General features: G+C 44.1%; 1 protein-coding gene across 4 annotated transcripts in view; it reads left to right on the forward strand.

The window, feature by feature from the left end:
• Nucleotides 1-21047, forward strand: part of ABCD4 (ATP binding cassette subfamily D member 4) — a 201786-nt gene that overhangs the window by 67993 nt on the left and 112746 nt on the right. For all 4 annotated transcript variants that reach the window (XR_004540151.1, XM_033952514.1, XM_033952513.1 and 1 more), the window contains 5 exons: nt 575-669; nt 6195-6316; nt 8741-8832; nt 16939-17028; nt 18138-18343. Coding sequence is in view for 3 of the 4 variants with exons in the window: in XM_033952514.1 (XP_033808405.1) it covers nt 575-669; nt 6195-6316; nt 8741-8832; nt 16939-17028; nt 18138-18343 (605 nt within the window). In the remaining variant the exon portion in view is untranslated. The remainder of the gene's footprint in view (nt 1-574; nt 670-6194; nt 6317-8740; nt 8833-16938; nt 17029-18137; nt 18344-21047) is intronic.

The raw sequence follows: 21047 nt of genomic DNA on the forward strand, positions 1-21047 counted from the left end.
CGTGAAGGCCTGCCCTACCACCGCCAAGGCCTGCTCCCCCCAGCTTCCCCGTGTTTACCTTAAGCTAATACGGCAGCCTGCAGGATCGCTGGTGCTATAGCGATTCTTGCAGCTGCTATCATCCTCAGTGGCATGTTTCCTCTGCCGCGATCTTGACCCTGATGTTAGATGAGGGGCGGGACCGTAGCAGAAAAAACGTGCTGCTGAGGATGACGGGCAGCTGCAGGGATTGCTTTAGCACCAGCGATCCTTCAGGCTGCCGTATTAGCTTAAGCTGGTAAGAGCGAGGAAGCTGGGGAAACATTCAGACCTTTCCTACTGTCCCTCCCCCGTCAAGCAGGAGCAGCAGCGGACAGACGGCAAGAGGCAGCACTGCTGCTCCTGCTTTAGGAAGGCACGGGGGGAAGGGTCGGCCATCGAATCGGGAAGCCGATTTTTCTTGAAATTGAATTGATTCACCTGATTCAAATCGGTGAATTGATTCGAATCGTGAATCGGGCAGCACTAGTAGGTAGGGCTTGAATCTTGCTGTTAGGATCATCCTGTTTCACCTGTTTTCTCTTTTTCATGGCAGAGCAGGGAGAGTGGAGCACTTGCGTACGAATCAACGGCTGGCGTACCTCCTGCAGACACAGAGGGAGCTCATATACAAAGAATTGTGGTTGTATAGTGAGTAGTGTCCGTATTAACCTATTTTTCTGCCTAAATATAAGTCATGGTCCAGATGGGACTTGCAAAGCTCCTTCAGAACTTGAGAGAATTCTTTTTTTAAATAGAGTTACTACACACTAGAGTTTAGAAAATAGATCCTCCTTATTCGTTGTCTGCTTCTTATGACTTTCTGTAGCTCAAGAGTTCAAAACTCCACTAGAATGTTCCTGAAACCACAGCTACAACCCTGCCCTTGAGCCAGATACTGATCCCATGTTATGTCTAAAGTCTTTCATAAGGAACTGTTAAACTGGGAGGGGGGAGGAAGAGAGGGAGCATATGGGTCATTACTGGGCCGACAGTAGGGGGAGGAGTGACCTAGTGGTTAGAGCTGCTACCTCAGCACCCTAAGGTTGTGAGTTTGATCCCAACCTTCTCCTTGTGACTCCATTGCCCCAGGTACCACAGTTCGATTGTGAGCCTGCCGGGTACCTGATTACTATTCCATGCATTGTAAACTGCTTTGGGTGAATCTCTTCATGAAAAGGCAGTTAATCAATCCCATTCTGTTACTTCTATTCAGATGATCAACTCACAACTTTCAGCACCTCTCACATTGCCAGTGGATTGGAGTGCCCCTTCAGTTTGTCCTTCTCAAGTGAACTATACAGAAGTGTCTGCGACCTGCTCTGCTTAGTTTTTCTTATTTTGTCTTTAAGTTCATTTTTTTCTGAGGCTTTGGTGCTGTGAGACCCCATATTTGGAGATACTCTGCCTGGGAAAGCCTGCAGGTTCCACAGAGCCGGACTGTAGCTCGCAGGGCCAGCCTGCTGTGTGCTACTTTAGGGCTTGGGGTCCATTCCCGTGGGAGCCAGCTCACCGTCTGAATTTTTCAGTGGCTTGAGCACAGGCTATGGGCAACCTGAGTCAGAACCCTTAGGGTTTCAGGGAGCTAGCTGCATAATTTGCCCTCTTCCCCGTTGTGCTTCGAGGTTTCGTGGGGATGGAGGCCTCGGATGGGGTTGCTCCAACTGGTAGCCTGAAGATTTCCTGGTTTGGAGTCACTATTGGAAGTTTCAGAAGCAGAAAGTCCTTTCCATCTCTTCCAGCTGCAGAGAAAGCTGACACAAAGGCACTTTCACAGAACACTAAGTACAGCCCCATTATTTCCTATGGGAAAATCAGAGGGGGGGTTTTCCAAAACCTAATTTTTGAGGGTTCAGGTTCCCCCCTCCCTCCAAAATCCCTATTTCAGCATTTTTTTTCCTCAAAATGTCTCCTCAGCCGTTTTTGGTGTGATTTTTGTGGCGGCAGCCATCTTGGACTATAAACAATCTTTTCTTCTGAAGCCTTTGTCTGCCTCAAAATACCTCAATTTTTACAAAAATTGACAGGGATGGATTCCACAGAGTGTCATCATTTCATGTGAAATATGTGCCAGATGGCCGGTGGAGGAGCATTTGTGTACCGCATGCCACAGCACGTGCAAGGGAGGGGCAAGAGTCTCGAGCTTAGCCCCATCTATGTCCTCCAGGGCTAGAGAACCAATGTGGGTCCAAGAAATGGGTAAAAAGTATGGGCAGCAGCCCGAATTTCATGAAAACATGAAGTGCAGATGCATGGAGTCTGTGGAACCCCACAAAAGCCCAGCTGGAGGTTCTGTAGAGTTCATTTATCTCCCCTACATAAGGCTTCTCCCCAGAATTTGTATTTTTAATGAGACCAGGACAGGCGGCGAAGCCTATGAGCATACCGCCATTAGCCTAGGGAGCATCTTCACTTTCTGTGATTGCTTCTCAAATAAGCCAAGCCGGCCTCTAGCTCCAATGACATTCGGAGCCAGACTGGCAGGATTGGAGACCAGACTCCATGCCACTTTTATCTCAGGGCTCGAAGACAATCCTAGAAGTCTTTATTTCCCTGTTTGGGTCCGGTAGCAAAGATGCCTCTATGACACTTAGCCAGGGGGACGACCCTCAGATTTGCCGCCTCTTCAGGTTGGTCTCTGTCCATCATTTTGTATGTTCAAATCTTTTTTATTGATCAGATACAACCAGAACAAAGGCAAGGTCACAATTCAAATTTTTACAATGACATCTACCCACCATGTCTGTCCACCACTGTTAGAGTTGAAGCTGGAGGCTCAGCCCTCCACTTCCCAATGCATGGTCATGAGTGGCTCTAATGTTCAGACCTCTTTTTTTTCTAGTGCATACAGAAATTACAGCCATAGTTAGGAGCAGTGGAAAACTCCAGAAGGATCCTTAAGGATTGCTAAAGCCATATCCAGACTCTATCCCATGGCACCTGAGTTCTTGCCGCTGTTTAATCAGTAGCTGATGTCACGAAAAACATGGCTCTCCTAAGTGAGGGAAGAGTTAACCTGAAAGATGCACAAGATTGCAAGGTGAACATGGTTTTGAAGAAACAATTTGAAGCTCTAGCTCTGGGAATCAAAGCAGTAGCAGCAGCAGCAGTTTCTTTTGTTGCTCGGGCATGCCACACCAGATTGAGATGGAAGCCCTTTGTGAAGTAGGAGTCTGCACCCAGTTTGCACTGGAAGGGATGGATTATGCAGCAGATACCCTATATAATCTTTTCATGGCCAACAGCAAGGTATCTGTTCACAGAATGCTGTAGATCCGGCAGTGAGCAGGCAACACAGTATCCAAGGCAACCTTAAGCAGACTGCACTTTAAGGGTCAACTGCTTTTTGGTAAAGGCCTAGACATCCTTATGGCCAGTGTGATGGATCATCACCCTAAGTCTCTGCCAGAGAACAGGCCGCTCTGACCCCCAGGAGGGAGTAGAGTTCCTCTAGCAGAGATCCTTCCAAGGTTACAGGCAGCAGACGCCAGCAGCCCTCAAGATTTCTCCTCAATACGCCTTCCAAAATGTCCCAAAGATGCCAAGTTGGCGGCCGCATCTCCAAGTATTGGATGGAGGCTGTCGGTGTTTCAGAGGAAGTGGGAGAAAATTTCCATAGACAAGTGGGTGCTGGTCATCATCCGAGAGGGTCACCAGATCGAGTTTTATTGTCCTCCTATGCCTTATACGAAGATCACGCACCATTTTAGTAGCCTTCCTCTGGACTGACTTCATCCTGTTTATATCTTTTTGAAGGTGCGGCCTCCAGAATTGTACACAATATTCTAAATGAAGTTTCACCAGAGCCTTAAACAGGAGCATTAAGACCTCATGTTTCCTACTGGTCATACCTCTCCGTATGCACCCTATCATCCTTCTAGCTTTCGCCGTCACCTTTTCAACCTGTTTGGCCACCTTAAGATCATTACATACTATCACACCCAAGTCCCGCTCTTCTGTCGTACACATAAGTTCAGGTTTTTGCAGCCCAGACATATGACCTTGCAGTTCTTAGCATTAAATCTTAGCTGCTAAATTTCAGACCATTCTTTAAGCTTCACTTGGTCCTTCCTCATATTATTCACACCATCAGGGATGTCTACTGTATTGCAGATTTTGGAATCATCTGCACAGAGGCAAATCTTACCTGACTGCTTACAAAAATGTTAAAAAGTACAGGCCCAAGAACCGATCCTTGAGACACACCACTGGTAACATCCATTTCCTCAGAGAGATCTCCATTGACAATTGCCCTTTGTCACCTTCCACTCAACCAGTTCCTGACTCAGTCCATCATTTTGGGGCCCATACCCATGGCACTCAGTATGGAACACTGTCAAAGTCTTTACTAAAATCTAAATACCATACCATAAAGTTTCTTATACCCCACAAGTGTCAGCAATGATTTATTGCAGCTTACAATAAGATTAATGGATTTTCAATACTGGTACATCAAGAATCATAGATCACATTGAGTTTAAGTTTTGAGATTACAGAGAGAACAGATTTGTCTTTAGCGATTTCCTGAATTGAAAGTAGAAAGAGATCTGTCGCATGCTACTTGGAAGAGAGTTCCATATTTTGTGACCTTAAAATTTGAAGGTAGATTTGATGAGTGTTTTATGCTGGACTTGCCACCGTGAAGGAAAAGCCAGTTTGAAATGTTGGGATGTTCTAGAAGTATGGAAGGAATGTGTGATTTTAATGTCAGATGTCAGTCCAGTAGAGTTGAGTTATCTCCATATATAGCCTTATGGACCATACAGGCAATCTTAAGCTGGATTCTACTTCTTATTGGCAACCAGTGTATTTCTGCCAGGAGTGGACTGACCCCACTGGATCCAGCTCAGGCAAAAGATTATTCTAGCTACTGTGTTCTGGAGCAGTTGTAATTTCTTACTTTCTTTCACAAGAATATTACCGTATAGAGAATTACAATAATCCAGATAAGGGAGCAAGACTGCCTGAACTACCATTGTGGTTTGACTAAGGACTGATCTTATCACCCTCAATTGTCTAAGTCTGAAGAAAAAATGTTCTGACCAGCAAATTAGTCTGGTCTTTAAATGAAACACAGGCGTCAAGGATGACACCTAATACTTTTGACGTTTTGTCAATCTTTACTTTCTCGCATCTAGTGCTTTCCCTCTAGCCAATTTTCTGGTCACCCAGTCAAAGAAATTGATCAGATTTGTTTGACAAGACCTGCCTCTAAATGTATCAGACTTGGACAGAATTTGGGGGGGGGGATTGCCACTTATACCATTTTGGGGACTTTTTTTTGTTTTGGTCATATCTTTTACTATTTTTAAGAAACAGTTAAAAACTGTTGCTTTCAGAAATATTATTGTTCTTAAATATTGGCAGTAGATGATCTTTGTTTCATCATTGTTGAAGATGTTTCCACCTACAGGAATGGAGATCTGTTTACGTCCTGACATATGATTGTTTAACATTTGCTTTTTTATGCTTTAAATTTGTTTTGATATTTGAATGTGTGTTTTATTGTAACCTGCCAAGAATTTTGGATTTGGCTTGATATAAATGCAATAAATAAACATACAATAAATATCGGACCTCTTTTATCATGTTGAATCATGTGCATAAAAGCTGATAGAGATTGAATGGGATTCGATGTGTCTGTCATGTGGCTACCGGAGCTTGATAAAAGAGGCCCATAGTTTTATTATTTTTTTTAATTTATTCGTTTGTGATTAGCTCTGCATTTTGATTGAAATTATAATTGTAATCAATCACATGATTAAAGGTATATTTCCCCTAGTGACTCTGGGCAAGTCACTTAACCTCTATTGCCCAGAATCACAAGGAACTGCAGTAGGGGGTGGAGGGGGAGGAATATAATATCTTTAATGTGCGATTAATCACAATTACAAATTTTATTCAAAATGCAGCCCCAAAGAATTAAAGAATAAAAAGAGATGAAAATATAACACAAAATACAGCTTGAATAATTGCAAATGAAAAACTCTAACCCAGCATGCAGTATACAGTAACGAACTGTTTTGGTGAAGTATTGCCTGCATCATGACTGAGCACCGTTCTCTCTTTTGAAGGATGCATGTTTTTCTCATCTGTATAGATTGAGCCATTGAGCCTCCTCCCTTGCTCTGGCCCAGCATTAACCTTGTTTCCTTTCTGATTCTTTTTCTATCCAGTTGGGATCAACACTTTTGATTATCTGGGCAGTATTCTAAGCTATGTGGTCATTGCTATTCCCATTTTCAGTGGAGTCTATGGCCATATGGATTCTGCAGAACTGAGTGCACTGGTCAGTAAGGTGAGTCCCTTAGAGTAACCAGAGAATGAGACTGTACTTGACTGCTGTTAGTGGGAAGATAGACTGACCCTTGCCAACAGGAACCTAAAAAATAAGGCCCAGGGTGCTTATAGAAATATGAGAATGGAAGAATTTAGCGCTCTGGGCCATGGTAGAAACCTCTACTGCGGCTTACTAAAAGTGTGCGTGTGGGGGGGGGTTTAGAACAGAAAATAAAGGAAGAAACACAGAGCTAGGAAAACAGAAGAAAGTCAACAGTAATACAATGAAAACAAACTGAATTTGCAATTCCATTTTAAAACATAAGTACTACCTAGGAGCTGGACTGTATTACGCTAATGTTTTAAATACTAAATGCACTTTTTAAAGCTCACAATTCACAATAAGAACAACCAGGGAATTCTTTACCAACACGGTTGTGATACAAATTTAAAACCTAAGCAAATAAGTTCCCAGTGATTGTTGAAATCTAATTTCTCCTGGCCACTTTGAGAACCCTGATTTGTATTTCACTTCTTTAGGGTTTGGAAAATGAAATAGCTCTTGCTATCTGAGCAATAACGAAAATGTCAAGGAAATGAGCTCTGCTGAGAAATTGACATGAAATTCGGAGATCTTTCTTTATTTCTTTTCTATCCTGTTTTCCCCAGAGTTCAGAACGAGTTACAGGTTGACATACATAAATGTACAGTTAACAGGTTACAATTTGCCATAGTTCAAGTTCAATTTATTTAATATACCGCAAATATAAAACCAGAAGGCAAATCTAAGCAGTTTATAATAAAAAAAAAAAATAGTTACAGTGCAAGATTTATCAATAGATGTTTTTATCCTAATGTGACACCTATCGAGGATCTTGTACCAATCCCACTTTATTCTGGAACAAGTGGGTTATTTTCCTCTACCCGCCAGGACTTTGTAGGAAGCCTCAGAAATTCATCCCTCATCACTGTGCCAGGATCCCAGCTCCTCGGTCTTCCTTTCTACAAGCCAGGCTGTAGGAATCTGTCTTTTCTGATCATGTTTTCTTTTGCACTGTTTTGCTTTCACGGTTTCCACCCTCGTGCTGGGGACATCCTTGACTGTAGGAGATCGCAGACCTTTGAAAAAAGTCTGCTTCTAGGGTGTTCCCTACTTCTCAGTAAGCCCCCCAGAAAGCCTGCACATCAGTCTGGGGCTCAGCAACTGTTCCCTTGGGAGCTTGCTCACCCCAGGTTCATCCGCTAGTGGGTAGAGCGCAGGCTGAGCGGTTCCATGGAGGTATGACCAGGATCAGAACCACACTGAGTTCCTCCACCAGGTGGCTGCATGGCGTGCCCTAGGGTGGCTGAGGTCTCAGAACGTGGTGGTCAGGCTGGTGGGGTAATCAGAAGACTTGGAATCCAGTTTTCCAGTGCTCTGCTTGCAGTTTCTCCCATTTAGCACATGTCACAGTGAGGACAAGCTGACAGCCCGAATCAGCGATTTTGGGGGTCTTGAAAAGGGGTTTTTGGGTGGTTTCCCTGCATGCCCTCCATAAATGTCAAAATGTACAGCATTACGTATGCCTTTCAGGGCTATATAAGTGATAAGTAGTAGTAGTAGTAATGCCCTATCGCTCCCCATCTCTAAAATCCCCAAATAGCCATTTTTTGAGGATTCCTGTATTTTTCCCGGGCTCTTTTTCTACAAAATTGGCACCTGTGGCGGCCATCTTGGATTTAATAGCAGACATTCAGAATATATCTAAAATACTCCACTCAGGATTTTGTAGACTTCATTCATATCGCCCCTCAGCTGCCTCTGTTCCAAGCTGAAGAGCCCTAACTTTTTTAGTCTTTCCTCATATGAGAGGAGTTCCATTCCCTTTATCATTTTGATCATTCTTCTTTGAACCTTTTCTAGCGCCGCTATATCTTTTTGAGATAAGAAGACCAGAATTGAGTGCAGTACTCCAGCTGAGGTCGCACCATGGAGTGATACAGAGGCATTATAATATTTTTAGTCTTGTTAACCATCCCTTTTTTAATAATTCCTAGCATCCTGTTTGCTTTTTTGGCCGCTGCCGCACATTGGATGGAAGGTTTCATTGTATTGTCTACAATGACACCCAGATCCTTTTCTTGGGCTCTAATCCCCAAGGTGGACCCTAGCATCTGATAACTGTGATTCGGGTTATTCTTCCCAAGGTTTATACTGTTTGTTTTCAGTTGTGGCACTGACTTGGTGGAACAAGATGGCACATAGTGCCAAGTTGAAACTTGATCTGTAAGTTGAAGACAGAGATTTTCCAAGCAGTGGTAGATTTAGGGTTTTTTTGAGGTTCCCTGTTGTCAGGGGTGGTTGATTTTTTGTATCTGTATTGTTATTTTTAGAAATTGTGTTTGGGGTATATCAGTATTTTAAATAAATAAATAAATAAATACACTTTTGTTTTTTGCACAGAATGCCTTTGTGTGTATCTACCTGATCAACTGCTTTAGCCAGCTCATCGATATGTCCACTACTGTGTCAGATGTGGCTGGTTATACACACAGGTGAGACATGGAGGGATATATTCAGAACAGGGTGCTCATGGGAAGTGAAAGCAAAACAGGTGCATGTGTGCCTTAAAACTGCTTCATGTAAGGATGTGCTTGTATCTTAAGAAGTGTGTAGAATATGTTCCAGATAGAAAATGCACAGAGGCAGAGACTGTGCTCATGCTTTGTGCATCCATGCCCTACCTCCCTTGCTATCCTGCCCATCAGCGGTACCATCTGAGTAAAGAGGAAAAAGCCACTGCTGCCCCTGCAATTGGTAGCATTCAATCTTGCTGCACTTTGCGATTGGGCCACTGCTAGAAGCACGATACTGGGCTAGATGGACCATATGGCTCTTCCTGTGTTCAGACAAAAGAGGGAAGGAGGGAAGAACTACACTGTTCGTAAGAGAGAAAGAGGTGGTTAGGTGTGTGCTTTGATTGCCCACTGGAAGAAGAGCTGGGACTCATTTCAAGGCAACCAGGAAAAACCTCCACAATCCAGGTGAAAACACACAAACCACAGTGGAGATTTTGCGAAATGTTGGTGTGCAACTTTACTCTTCAATCCTGTAAAATTGCGGTGGAGCTTACAAACATAAAAAAAAAAATAAGTGAAATATCACATCAATAAATAGCATAGCATTTTTAACAATTGTTTGATGATTTTAATTTTTGCGTGTCATGAATGTTTGTAGGCTCTTGAGGCAGGCCGTATTGGCCGAGACACGTACGTGTCGAGCCACCGCACCGTTTTACATGATTGAAGAATAAAGTGGCACCAAGATTTATGGGCCAGTTCTGGTGTAAGTCGGCATTGGTGCCTGACACTGCAGAACTTATCATCTCAGAGACATGCCCAAGCCCTGATCATGTTTTCACTTATGTGCTAAGCGATTTTGACGTGTTTTATAAAATAACGCCCAGCATTTTCACGAGTACAAGGCAATTAGTGATATATTTATGTGCATAACATAAGAATTGCCATACTGGAACAGACTAAAGATCCATCAAGCCAACCTAGGTCCCAATTATCCTAGGAATAAGCAGTGGATTTCCCCAAGCCATCTCAGTAATGGCCTATGGACTTCTCTTTTAGGAAAATATCCAAACCTTTTTTAAATCCCGCTGATTTCACCACATTCTTTGGCAACAAATTCCAGAGTTTAATTATAAGTTGTGTAAAGAAATATTTTCTCTGGATTGTTTTAAATCTACTACTTAGTAGCTTCATCACATGCCTCCTAGTACTAGGATTTATGGAAAGAGTAAACAAGCATTTCATATCTACCCTTTCTACTCCACTCATTATTTTATGGACCTCTATCATATCACCCCGGTACCATCTCTTCTCCAAGCTGACAAGCCTCTAACCGCTTTTGTCTTTCCTCATAGGGAAGTCGTCCCATCCCTTTTATCATTTTCATCGCCCTTCTCTGTACCTCTTCTAATTCCACTATATCTTTTTTGAGATAAGGCGACCAGAACTGCACACAGTATTCGAGGTGTGATCTTAGCAAAGAGCAATACAAGAGCATTATAACATTTTCATCTTTGTTTTCCATTCCTTTCCTGCTAATTCCTAACTTCTTTAGTGTCCCTTCAGACTGGCACAGACAGATGGGTTTACGCTCTTCTACCAGCAGGTGGAGCCTGAGAACTCACTGAATTCTATCAGCAGTACAAGTGGGCTGTGCAGACTAGTGCTGCCCGATTCACGATTCAAATCGATTCACCAATTCACTTTGGATTGTAGAAAAAACTGAACTCACCAATTTGTTGGCTCCCTTGTAGACCTGTTCTGGCTTTCCCTCTGCTGTGGCGCCGCCGGAGTCCTTTAATCTAATGTAACTTCTGGTTTTGCGAAACTGGAAGTTAAATCAAAAGAAAGGACTTTGGCAAAGGGAGTGCCGAGCGGACTGTGTGCGGTGTGTGCGGACTGTGAGCGGTGTGTGCGGTGTGCGGAGTGGATGTGGCGGCAGCACTGCAGTAAGCAAGTTGATTTTTATACTTGGCTGGTTTGTTCCCGGAAGCATTTCTCCTCTCTGCATCTACTGTTAGTGTAAGTAAAGGATCTCTGCCCGATGCCATATAGGAATAGGAATTGGGGGAGGGGAGGGATTATGGAGCCTCTTTCTTTGGGGATGCTCTGGGCTGGGGAAGCTGAGAATCGGGGAGGGGGAATATGGGGCCTTTTCTTTGGGGATGCTCTGGGGAAGCTGCTGGGGAGGGGGAATATGGGACCTGGGGAAGCTGAGAATCGGGGAGGGGGAATATGGGGCCCTTTCTTTGGGGATGCTCTGGGGAAGCTGCTGGGGAAGGGGAATATGGGGCCTGCGGAAGCTGAGAATCGGGGGGAGAGGGGCCTTGGTTAAATAAAATGTTTAAACTTAAAAAGCTGTGTCATTGAAAGTGAATCAAATCAAATCGAAATATTTTTCTCTGAATCGGGCAGCACTAGTGCAGACTAGTGTTGCCCGATTCAGGAAAAAATATTTTGATTCGATTCAGCCTATTGAATCGATTTTCCTGCCCAATTGGGTGTTTTTGTTTTTGTTTTTAAACATCCTGGTGGGTTTATTTTATAGCCTCTTCACCCCCTTTGCCCTTTCCTATCCACACTGGCACTGTGGTATAAACAAAATAAACAAAAAAGACTTTTCCTCTCTCTGTTAAATCCTAGCTCACATTTCGCGGTCTAACACCAGCTCTGGCAGGATACACATTTCAAATCTGACATATTGTAATCTCAAAACAGAAAGTAAAATTATTTTTTTCTACCTTTTATTGTCTGGTCATTATTCAAATCATGTTTGTCTCAAGCTCTGGTTGTCTTCTGATAACACGCTTGCCAGGGTCTCCTTCTTTCTCTGTGCTAACCATCCATCTTCCATCTCTGTCCTCCCCTTCTGTTTTCTTTCCCTCCCCCGGAGGTCTGGCATCTTTCCTTTTTTTGTCTCCATCCCTGCAGCTGCAGCGATGGACCCCCACCATCCCCAGATCCACCATCTCCTTTTCTTAACTACCCTTTCATCCTGCATCTCTCCTTCCTTCCCCACCACCTCAGGGTTCACCATCTCTCCCATTCTCTTCCCAACTACCCTCCTATCCAACATCTCTACCCCCCTACATCTTCCCTTGTTTCTAACTTCTCTCCCTTTCTGTTCCTTCCCTCCCTAAATCCCATTGTCCACCATCTCTCTCCCTCTCCTGTTTTTAGATTCATTATTTCTTCCATCCCTCCCCCATCTCTCCTCTCCATGATCTCCCCCAAGTTCATCTCGCCATGATCTCCCCGAAGTCCATCTCCCCTCTCCACAATCTCCCCCAAGTCCGTCCCCCCTCCACCATCCATCTTCTCCTTCCACTCTAGTGAAGAAACAGCAAGAGACCTATCAAGTTATCCAGTTCAAGGGTGGATCCTTCAGATCAATCTGGGATTTCTGGCAGCCTCATGCAGTTTTGTTTTTTTACTTTAATTATCAAAATCTCAAAGGGTGATGAGGATGCTACAACTGAAGACTCCCAACCCCGAAGACTCCAAGCCCTTTGCTTAGGCCTCACTGGAGCTGGAGGTTGGAGCAGCTCCTGCATGTTGTAACCAACAGGAAGAGAGATGAGAGCGAAGAACACTGAAAAGCAGCTTCGGCTTAGATGGCCTCCGTTTTATTGGTACCGAATCAGCACTGTGTCTGGTTGAAAACCGTGCAGTTGGTCTGGGCTGCGAGAAAACTGGCGGATGCAGGTCAGAACCGGGGGAGGGAGAGTCACATTTGCTTTCTGCGTCTGGGATCGTGCGCGCAGGGGGAACAATCAGTGCATTAAGGATGGGACCTCCCACTATATAAGTAAATGTCTAGTCACTTCTTTAACCTTAGTCCATGTTTAACATCCGACACCAAAAGACCAATGTGAACTAATTCATCAGCTTTACAATTGCTTTAGGGCTTCAGACATGCCATTTTTTGTTCGCCCATATTTTTGGCGATACAAAAAGTATTTTTATGTGGCTATGGCTGTGGCTTCTTCATTTGCCCACTCACTCTGAGTTTTTTTATATATATTTTTTTGTAATTTTTGTGTATTCCTTATTTTATATATAAAGTGCTTCCCATAAATAGTTGTAATAAAAAACTTAACTTATCTAAACAAATTGTCATTTCCTTAATAGGATCGGGTCGGGGCTTGTCACATCGACATGTTTCGCCGTGAGGCTTTTTCAAGATAAAGTCCCCCTTTTTCAGTTCAAACAGACCATCCCGATATCCAAACTTTCTGATCTATCAAAGTTTGGATATCGGGATGGTCTGTTTGAACTGAAAAAGGGGGACTTTATCTTGAAAAAGCCGATGTGACATGCCCCGACCCGATCCTATTAAGGAAATGACAATTTGTTAAGATAAGTTAACTTTTTTATTACAACTATTTATGGGAAGCACTTTATATATAAAATAAGGAATATACAAAAATTACAAAAAAATATATATAAAAAACTCAGAGTGAGTGGGCAAATGAAGAAGCCACAGCCATAGCCACATAAAAATACTTTTTGTATCGCCAAAAATATGGGCGAATAAAAAATGGCATGTCTGAAGCCCTAAAGCAATTGTAAAGCTGATGAATTAGTTCACATTGGTCTTTTGGTGTAGGATGGGACCTTTCATTATTACTATTTTTTAAAACTTACTACTACTTTTTAGTGCTTCCTTTGCCGAAGTCGCAAAACCGGAAGTTGCATTAGATGGACGGACTCCGGCAGCAGAGGGAAAGCCTCTCTAGCAAGGTGAGTTTGTTTTTTTGTATAAACAAATCGATTCGAATCGCGAATTGGGCAGCACTAGTGCAGACCCTCTTAGAATCAGACTGTTCTCAGTCTCCAGCAGGTGGAGGTGGTAAGCCAGGACAGTCCTGTTAGGCCTAGGATAAAGGAATAAAAAAAAAATACTCTTTAAAATTGAGGGAATTTACAGACAAAACAGGACCAACATGAAACCAAGAGGAAAAAGGGGGAAAGGGAAGCATGGTTACAATAAAAATAGGATTGAAAAAGGCTGTCCTCGGGGGTGTCACACTCAGGCGACCGAGTCCCTCCCCCCTTGCCCCCCCCCACATCCTCTCCGTGTTAGTGATGCCTGAGGACAATGACTACAGCTTAGAGAGCCAGTGAAATAAAAAATAAGAAGCCAGGCAGAGCCTTTCAAAGTCTTGGTGCTGGTTTGCAGGGAGGTTTTTTTAATTGATCATTTTCTTTCTCTAGCTGCCAGTTTTGTGAATTGCGCCTGCCATGCGGTTTAAAATGAGCACTTCTCGGCTGAAGAAGTGCTCAGTGTGCTCCCGCCAAGGCCTTAACGAAGCTGGCATCTGTATTTACTGCTTGTGGTTGTGCAAAGGGGAATCCTCTTCAGGGTTGCCTTTGGGTGCCGACAAGAGGAATTCCCCAAAAGCTGCGAGGGCAGAGCTGACCATGGGCAGTGGGGAGGCCCAGGGTTCCCTTACTGCTGATGGCTCTGGGGATTTCCTGGCTGTCACATCAGCTGGCGATGGGAGGACCCGGGGTTCCCTTACCGCCACAGGTAATAGGGATTCCTTGCCTTCGCGTCAGGGTTTTCTGGGGATTCCCTTATCGCAGTTTTACCTTTTCAGGTCTCTTCAGCATGTTCGTCTTTGGTTGAACATTTTTTTCAGTGGATTCTTCTTTTTTGGCAGGAAACTCTGCTATTTTGGCTTAGTCTTCTGATGAGCTCCCGTCTAGATTGGAGAGAAGGAACAGGTCTTGCAGGTCTCTTACTTGGTGGTGGAGCGTGATTCCCTTCCAGCCGGGGGGTTTTCCCCAGATTTTGTGCTTGCCATGTACAAGGCTTGCTGCAGGCACTTGGTTGGTACCACAGCGATTTCTCCAGAGGTCTCAGCCATGTCCAGGTGGTTGATTTTTTCACCCCCTCCAACCCTGCCTAAGCAACAGCGTTTCTCTTGGGAAGACGGGATTTGTCTGGCGGATCATTTATCTGAAGATGAGGATCTGGGTCTTTCAGGTGAACTTCAGGACCCTCGACCAGAGGGAGGGGGGCAGATGATGCAGGCGACTAGGTGTCAGAAATGCCCGTTGGGGGAGAACTCTTCAGTGCTCCACATTTTTCACCAGGAAGAGCTGCAGGAGCTCATTCTCCAGGTGTCCTCTGTTTTGCATTTTGAGAATTATGGTGAATCTCTTCATGGGATTCAGGCGACTTCACATTCCTTTCCCATGCATCAAGGTATCTGGGATATTGTGGAAGCACAGTAGAAAGTCCCAGATGACCCTTTTCGGCTGATACAGACTATGACCTGTTTGTATCCTATTCCTGATGCCGCTAGGGACTCCTTACGCTCACTGGTAGTGGACGCAGTGGTTTTGGCCATTGGTAAGAAGCACATAGTTCTGGTGAAAGGGGGTTCTGCTCGGACTGCAGGATGGAGGCTCATCTCAATGAAGTTACAGGGAAATAATTTTAAAACCCAAAAGAGGAAATATTTTTTCACTCAGAGAATAGTTAAGCTCTGGAACTCATTGCCAGAGATTGTGGTAAGAGCAGATAGCATAGCTGGTTTGAAGAAAGGTTTGGACAATTTCCTGTTGAGACAGACATGGGAGTAGCCACTGCTCGCCCTGGATCGACGGCATGGAATTGGATTGACCTCCATGAACATAAGAACATAAGCATTGCCTCCGCTGGGTCAGACCCGAGGTCCATCACGCCCAGCAGTCCGCTCATGCGGCGGCCCAACAGGTCCAGGACATGCACAGTACTCTTCTATCTATACCCTTCTATCCCCTTTTCTAGTAGGAAAATGTCCAATCCTTTCTTGAACCCCAATACCGTACTTTGCCCTATTACGCCCTCTGGAAGCGCATTCCAGGTGTCCACCACACGTTGGGTAAAGAAGAACTTCCTAGTATTTGTTTTGAATCTGTCCCCTTTCAACTTCTCCGAATGCCTTCTTATTATTTTATTTTTCGAAAGTTTGAAGAATCTGTCCCTCTCTACTCTCTCTATGCCCTTCAAGATCTTGTAAGTCTCTATCATATCCCCTTTAAGTCTCCTCTTCTCCAGGGAAAAGAGTCCCAGTTTCTCCAATCTCTCAGCGTGTGAAAGATTTTCCATCCCTTTTATCAGACGTGTCGCTCTCCTCTGAACCCTCTCTAGTAACGCCATGTCTTTCTTAAGGTACGGCGACCAATATTGGACGCAGATGCAGGCGCACCATCGCCCGATACAACGGCAGGATAACTTCTTTCGGTCTGGTTGTAATACCCTTCTTGATTATGCGTAGCATTCTATTTGCCTTCTTAGCGGCTGCTGCACACTGTGCCGTCGGCTTCATTGTCATGTCCACCATTACCCCCAAGTCCCTTTCTTGGGCACTCTCTTTCACTAGCATCTCTTCCATCGTATAGTTGTACCTCGGATTTCTGCTTCCCACATGTAATACTTTACATTTCTCAACATTGAACTTCATCTGCCATCTTGTCGCCCATTCTCCTAGTTTGTTCAAGTCCCTTTGCAATTCTTCGCAGTCCTCTTTAGTCCGAGCTCGACTAAATAGTTTGGAGTTGTCTGCAAATTTTATTATCTCACACTACATCCCTGATTCTAGATCATTTATGAATATATTAAATAGCAGCGGCTATTCTTATGTTCTCAAACAAAGTTTTGACGTACATACTACTATTTATCATTTCTATAGCATACTCAAAGCTGTACATTTAACATACAATAGATGGTCCCTGCTTAGAAGAGCTGTTCCTATTCTGATCTCCTTTACCTCCCTTCTATTATTTACCTTTCATGTCCTCCTTTCTTTTAAATTGTAATTCACCCTATTCCCTTTGTTTCTTTGTCTGTTCAATATATATTTAGAATGTTTAAATATTTTCTCCTATTTTATTGTAATATGCTTAGAAATTATGATTTGCGTTATATCAAAATTTTAATAAACTTGGACAGACAGACAGGACATCTCAGGGTTGGGGAGATTCTGGTAGAGGAAATAATACAATGGTAGCAGCCTTGTCAGTTAAGGTGGCGATTTGTGGTGGCCTGGTGCATGTGTCAGATATTAATCTCTTTTTCTCTCTCTTTAGGATTGGGGAGCTTCAGGAAACAGTGTTTGAACTCATCCAACAGGAAAAGGATAGTGCTTCAGATCATGAAGAGAACTGGGATTTCAACAAGTAAATATCCCATGCAGAAAAATCACCATGGCATGCTCAGAATAATGAGCATGCAAATTAATGCCACATTAGAATCACGGCATTAATGAGCTCTTTCCTATCAGTGCCTGAGCAAAGGCACACATAACAGGAAAGGTTTAGGAAAAAAAATAGCAGGCTGTGGCCCCTTATCCCCCCAACCCCTTCCCTCAAATTAAAAAAAAAAAAAAAACCAAATCAGCCAGGGCACTCACTGAGCAAAGGCGCTCATCCTCACAATCCAAACAATTCCCTGGTGGCCCAGCAGGGCAGGCTGGTCTAGTCTAGCAGGGCGGCAATTCCCTCCCTCCCCCTCCAAGGGCCACAAGTAGCCTGGTGGTTCAGCAGGCCATCGTCTCCGGTCCTGGTTGGACTCATTTAGAGCACTGGTCTTTGACCAAAGGGCCGCTGCGTGAGCGGACTGCTGGGCACGATGGACCACTGATCTGACCCAGCAGCAACAATTCTTATGTTCTTATGGCCCAGCTGCCTCAGTAGTGATGATTTGGTGATCGAGTAGTAGACTATGCCATTCCCCCCGCAGACCTTCCCTACTTCGTAGGAGGCAGGAGTGATGCCCACTTGCTCCCACCTGATGCTCTGCTGTCTTCAAAATGGCAGTGTGCTGCCCCTTCTGGTGCATTCTGTGATATTCTGGGTGGAGCCAAAGTTTTCTCTCTTATATGATACTTTGGTCCTGTTCAGAGTTGTCCCAGGATACACTGGGCAGGGTGGGCATCACTCCTGCTTTCTCCTCCGAGGTAGGAGAGCCTTGGGGGATGGAGTGGCCTGCTTTGCCAGGGTACGGTTATTGAGGGGGCTGTCCACCAAGGCTTAATTTAAGCTTGGGTTGGGTTAGTGGGAGGAAAGGGATGCTGCTACGAATGTCTTCTCTTAACCAATCCTTCCAATGCTGCCCCATTTATTTTTCCATTGCTTTTTTTTTTTTTTAATTAAGAATCCAGGTGAGGTGGTAAATAGCCACTTTTAAATGTGGTGTGTGCTAATGGTTTCAGAGCTGGTGCTGAAACCACTGGAGCATTCAGGGTATGCTAATGCCAGCTTTAGCCTTTCCTTCTCTCATTGAGCAGTGTTTCAGGTGAAGCAGTGGTGACAGTGGACACAGCTTTCTTCCTGGAAAGAGTTTCATTCTCGGTGCCATCCTCTGACCAGCCGCTTGTGGAGAACCTGACACTGACAGTTTCACAGGGAAATAACCTCCTGATTGTTGGCAACACAGGCACTGGCAAGACGTCTCTTCTGAGGATCCTTGCTGGGCTCTGGGAGAACACACAGGGTAAGAAGAGAGCTAGAGAGCAAAGGTGCTCCCTCCCACTTTCATGAATCCTGCTGTGGACCAGTACCCCCAATTAAGCGATTTACACTACTTTCTTTCGATTTTTTTTTCTCTGTGAAAAAAAAGAAAGCTGCAGTACGGACATAAAGTATCAATGCAGTAGAGAACAATATTAGAGAATGACATGAGGACAAATTTTTCCCTGTCCCATCTCTGCGAGTTTTGTTATTGTCCATTTCCTATTCCTGTAAGCTCTGCCTTAACCACTTATGATTTTAAAGTGTTTGAGGCTTGTGCAGATGGTAACAGAGCTTGTAGGAATGGAGCAGGGACTGGAAAATGAGTTCCTGCAAGGATGGGGAAAATTTGTCCCTGTGTCATTCTATAAACCAGGGGTGCCCAAAAGGTTGATCACGATCGACCAGTAGATCGCAAAGGCAACGTGAGTCGATCGTGGAGCCCATCCCGGGCTCTGTGATAAACTCGCGTTCTTCCTGCTTCCACGACGCCAGGCCAGGCGTGTACAAGCGCTGTGCCCACAGCCTCCCCCCCCTGACAAAGTTCTGAGCCAGCCAATCGCTGCCTGGCTGGCTCTGAACTTCCTCTCCGTAGTCGGGGGGGGGATGGAGGGGGCGGAGGCTTGTGGGCACAGTGCTTGTACGCGTCTGGCCTAGCGTCGGGGAAGCGGAGAAATCAGCGGTGGTGGCTTGGGGGGCAGGGAGAAAGACAGACAGACAGAAAGAATGGGGGGGCAGGGAGAGAGAAAGAAAGCCAGAAAGAAAGGGGGGCAGGGAGCAAGAAAGCCAGAAAGAATGGGGGGGCATGGAGAGAGAAAGAAAGGGGGGGGCAGGGAGAGAGAAAGAAAGGGGGGCAGGGAGAGAAAAAGACAGGCAGAAAGGAAAAAAGAAAGTGGGGCAGGGTGAGAAAAAGAAAGGGGGAGCAGGGAGAGAGAGCAAGAAAGAAAGAAAGGAGAGGGGGCAGGGAGAGAGGAAGAAAAAGTTGGACTCATGGAAGGACAGAGAAAGATGTTGGTTGGGGAATGGAATGAGGTCTGGAGGAGAGGAAGCATGCAGGAGGCAGAAATAAATAAATATTGGATTTACAGTCAGAAGAAGGAAATGCAAAAAGAGACTCATGAAATCACCAGAAAGCAAAGGTAGGAAAAATTATTTTATTTTCAATTTAGTGATCAAAATGTATCAGAATTTATATCTGCGGTTTATATTTTGCACTATTGCCCCCTTTTACTAAACCATGATAGCGTTTTTTAGCGCAGGGAGCCTATGAGTGTTGGGAGCAGCGTGAGACATTCAGCGCAGCTCCCCGTGCTAAAAACCGCTAGCACGGTTTAGTAAAAGGGGAGGGGTATATTTGTCTATTTTTGTATAGTTGTTACTGAGGTGACATTGCATATTTTAAAGTCATCTGCCTTGACCTCTTTGAAAAAACCTGAATATAAATGATAATTAACATTTTCTCTGCGTACAGAGTGCTTTGCGTTTTTTAAAATGTTATTGTTGGTAGATCATTTTGACTTGGTCATGTTAAAAGTAGCTCACAAGCCCAAAAAAGTGTGGGCACCCCTGCTGTAAACAATCTCATAAAAGATAACTCTGCTTCCTAATATTATCTCAGAAAACTCCTCTAATCCCCCAGTATCCCTCCCAACCTCTATCCTAGCTGGTTTTAAGAAAGGTTTGGACAATTTCCTGGAGGAAAAGACCATAGTCTGTTATTGAGAAAGACATGGGGGAAGCCACTGCTTGCCCTGGATCGGTAGCATGGAATATTGCTACTCCTTGGGTTTTGGCCAGGTACTAGTGACCTGGATTGGCCACCGTGAGATTGGGCTACTGGGCTTGATGGACCATTGGTCGTTCTTCTCTTCCCCCAGGAGCTCAAAAGATCCTTTAATGATATAATGCGGAGAGCAAGTTTACTTATCACGCCCACATTAGTCCAGTCATCCAGAAATGTTTCCATTGACTTAGAATGATCCGCTCACTTTCCAAACTACTCGAACCCACATCTTTGAATACTCTAATTCACTCTCTCTACAAATGCATAACTAAAAAAGAAATAAGACGCTTTCAGATAATACAAAATATAGCAATTAAAATCATCTTGAATGCAAAAAATATGATCATGTTTCCCCTCTTCTGTTCAACGCACACTGGCTACCCGTAGAACACAGAATCAGTTACAAAATCCTACTCCTTACATTTAAAATCAGCCCGAGTTTATCGACAGACTTCTTATTCCGTATAACCCATCCAAAACTCTTCGCTCTGTGTCCCAGAATCTCCTTATTATACCATCACTGAGGCTAATTAACACCATGAGATCTAACCATTTTGCTGTTACAGCACCCACCCTATGGGATTCTATGCCTAATCATTTACGGGCAATATCTGTATTAGATCGATTTAAATCTAGTCTAAAATCTATTTTGTTCCAGGATGCTTTTGGATAAAAACTGCCCTTCTAAGGATTAAATGATCCTCTTCTGATTTTACCCTCTCTATCGTTCTTCCCTTTTATATTCTTTTTGCAAATATTGTAGTTCTTGTCCATCTCCTTATGTTTGGTGTATGTCCGTAAGTCGAGTAATTTGTTATACTAACATTCCCTAGTATTGTCCATCTTTGTTAATTTTATAATTTGGTTTTATTGTATCTGTTCTCTGTATTATTAGTATTGTACA

The sequence above is a fragment of the Geotrypetes seraphini genome, chromosome 7 (assembly GCF_902459505.1).
Source record: "Geotrypetes seraphini chromosome 7, aGeoSer1.1, whole genome shotgun sequence".
NCBI lineage: Eukaryota > Metazoa > Chordata > Amphibia > Gymnophiona > Dermophiidae > Geotrypetes > Geotrypetes seraphini.